The 2,503-nt window shown below is 41.1% G+C and overlaps 1 protein-coding gene across 1 annotated transcript; it reads left to right on the forward strand.

Moving 5' to 3' along the window:
- Positions 1-2,038, forward strand: LOC139457624 (uncharacterized). Its single transcript, XM_071238979.1, has 3 exons — positions 1-77; positions 834-956; positions 1,460-2,038. The coding sequence occupies exons 2-3, from the start codon at positions 836-838 to the stop codon at positions 1,735-1,737; spliced, it is 399 nt and encodes a 132-aa protein (XP_071095080.1). The 5' UTR covers positions 1-77; positions 834-835; the 3' UTR covers positions 1,738-2,038.
- The last annotated feature ends 465 nt before the right edge of the window (positions 2,039-2,503 follow it).

Genomic DNA, 2,503 nt, shown 5'->3' on the forward strand with positions numbered 1-2,503 from the left:
TCATTTCCTCATCGTTCTGCGGAGTGAGGAGGGCTGTTACATATACAACTACATCGGCCCGTGCGTCAGTATTACAGGTGAGCCTTACTAATACTTGATAAGTATTTACTAGTTGTATTTTGAGGGGCAGCGGGAGATCAAGGTTTTTTTGTTTTCGAAAACTCGTATATGGTTTCCCACATGTGAAGAATGCATGAATGAAGCCCATTATCAACGTCCCCGGATACATACTAATATTCATAATAATATCAGAGTTTGTATTTTAAAATTTCCTGAAGTGTATATGCTTTGTCTCTTGTAATTTATACTTTAATTAAGCCTGATATTTAAATTGCATTTCTGTATAGAAAACACACTGACATCAAGAGTGTGATGGGTTATCATAGACTGGGTACCTGTCTACCAACATATAGTAGCCTGGCTTGCCTATCAATTCGACACACCCAGTTGAGCTGGTAATTGCGTTGTGTATGCAACTGTTGTAGTTCGATATCGAGGCCAAAAATAAACTAAATAAATAATATATAAATAATTGAATGCTAGCCTTTATCTACTAGCACACATACAATGTGTGACTGTTTCTTTAAGAACTGACATGTTATTGTTCAATATCATACATACAATTAATTTCAATTTTATTTAGGGGCGGTCGGGTAGCCTAGTGGTTAAAGCTTTCGCTCGTCACGACGAAGACCCGGGTCCGATTCCCGACATGGGTACAATGTGTGAAGCCCATTTCTGGTGTTCCCCGCCGTGATATTGCTGGAATATTGCTAAAAGCGGCGTAAAACCATACTCACTCACTCACTCACTTTTATTAATTTTTGCCTTAGGTATGAGCAATACAGTGTTTTACCACTACACGAATAAGGATGGGAAAAACGCTATAGAGCAGAGTTTGTGTATCAAGGAAAGTCGCTCTACACCCCAGGGTGGCGATGTCGCCTTCGGCGAAGGTAGGTTAGTAAGCAGTGTTTTGAAGACGTGTTTTCTATCAATATATCATGTTCTTGACGAAAGGCGACACATTTCACCAGTGTTGTAACTGACAGTTATATTACAACTTAGCGTATATTCACAGACATCTCCATAGATATGTGATTACAATCACGGTTTCTCTCTACTTGACTCAAGCAAAAGGTGAAATATGCTTACTAAAGGTCAGCTGATTATCTACACGAGACCCTTGAAGATCCGGGTTAGAATTAGTCTTCAGCATGCCATGCTTGTCGTTAGAGGCGACTATCAGGAAAGGGTGGTCAGGCTCGCCGTCTTCGTTGATGCATGTCATCGTATCATAATTGCGTGGATCGGTGCTCATGATGTCAATCACTAGATTATCAGGCCCAGACTAGTATGATTTGGAGACCGTCGTAATACAGCTGGAATATTGGTGAATGTGGTGTAAGACAACAAATAAACAAAGCTTTATACCAACGCTGTATATATTGCATTGTAGGAGTATATGGGACGACCATGGACCCAGACTTCTTCTCGAAATACGAGGTGGCCAAGAACAACTACGACTCCCGTCCTGGATTCTGGGAGAGCCTGATGGATATCGGGAGGGTAGATTATGCCATCAAGATCCTCCTCCCAACATCGAGTTTGAAGCTTGTGAAACACAAAACACGTGACATACTCATCCATAAAGGGGACATCGATCTTCGCAAGTACACATATAGGGTTATTAAAGTACAGGACGAGGAGAGCGAGGACAGCGAGGACAGCGACTGACGCATGATAGATTTCACGTCAGAAATATTAATCACCGTAAGAGCCATATCTTTGTGGAGTCGATTGCCTAAAAGTATTGCCACCCGAGTATATGCTGAAGAAACAACATGCCTTTAATGTGGGAAGGTTAAATATGGGAGTCGCAAGCTACAGTAATTACGGTGACTTTTTTCATAACTCAGGCACAGCTAATATTAGATCATATTGTATTACGGAGTAGTTTCCCTTTGTACATATACCTTGACATTCGTCACCACTCGCCCCTTTCCATAACATGCAAGAAGACTCCCCACCAACATCCCCCCCCACCCCCCACCCCCTGTCGATGAATGTTATGTGCGATAATACGACAAACCAATCAGAATGCACGTATGATTTCAAGTTCTCCGACAAAGAATCCCTCATTTATAATTGTTTTAGGTATGCCCCTTTGCGCTAAGACGGAACCCGGTCCCAAAAATAGCCACGAGAGGGGAACGAGTCGCTATTCGGCTTGGTCACGAATGATACCTTGATTGACAGGCTTGACGGACTTTGTTTCATGTTAATTTGCGTTGATTGACGTGCCACTTTATGTAAAGGATTTAAGCAGTTACCTGATTAATGTCACTCCACAAATTATGCCATCATGTATGTGTTTTGATTTATATGATTGTTTGTCATTAAAATACTGCTGAGAAAAAAATGTTTCGTTGTGATATTTTCTTATAAGGATTAGTTGTGTATTTGTTGGCGGATTCACGCTTTTTCGGCATTGTTTTTTCGT

Source organism: Haliotis cracherodii, unplaced genomic scaffold, assembly GCF_022045235.1.
Source record: "Haliotis cracherodii isolate W230 unplaced genomic scaffold, xgHalCrac1.p SCAF_12, whole genome shotgun sequence".
Taxonomy (NCBI): domain Eukaryota; kingdom Metazoa; phylum Mollusca; class Gastropoda; order Lepetellida; family Haliotidae; genus Haliotis; species Haliotis cracherodii.

Excerpts from the sequence above, each read along its gene's own strand:
- LOC139457624 (XM_071238979.1), top strand. The coding sequence starts at position 836 with ATGAGCAATACAGTGTTTTACCACTACACGAATAAGGATGGGAAAAAC. Across the intron at positions 957-1,459 it reads CGATGTCGCCTTCGGCGAAG|GAGTATATGGGACGACCATG; the intron begins GTAGGTTAGTAA and ends ATTGCATTGTAG.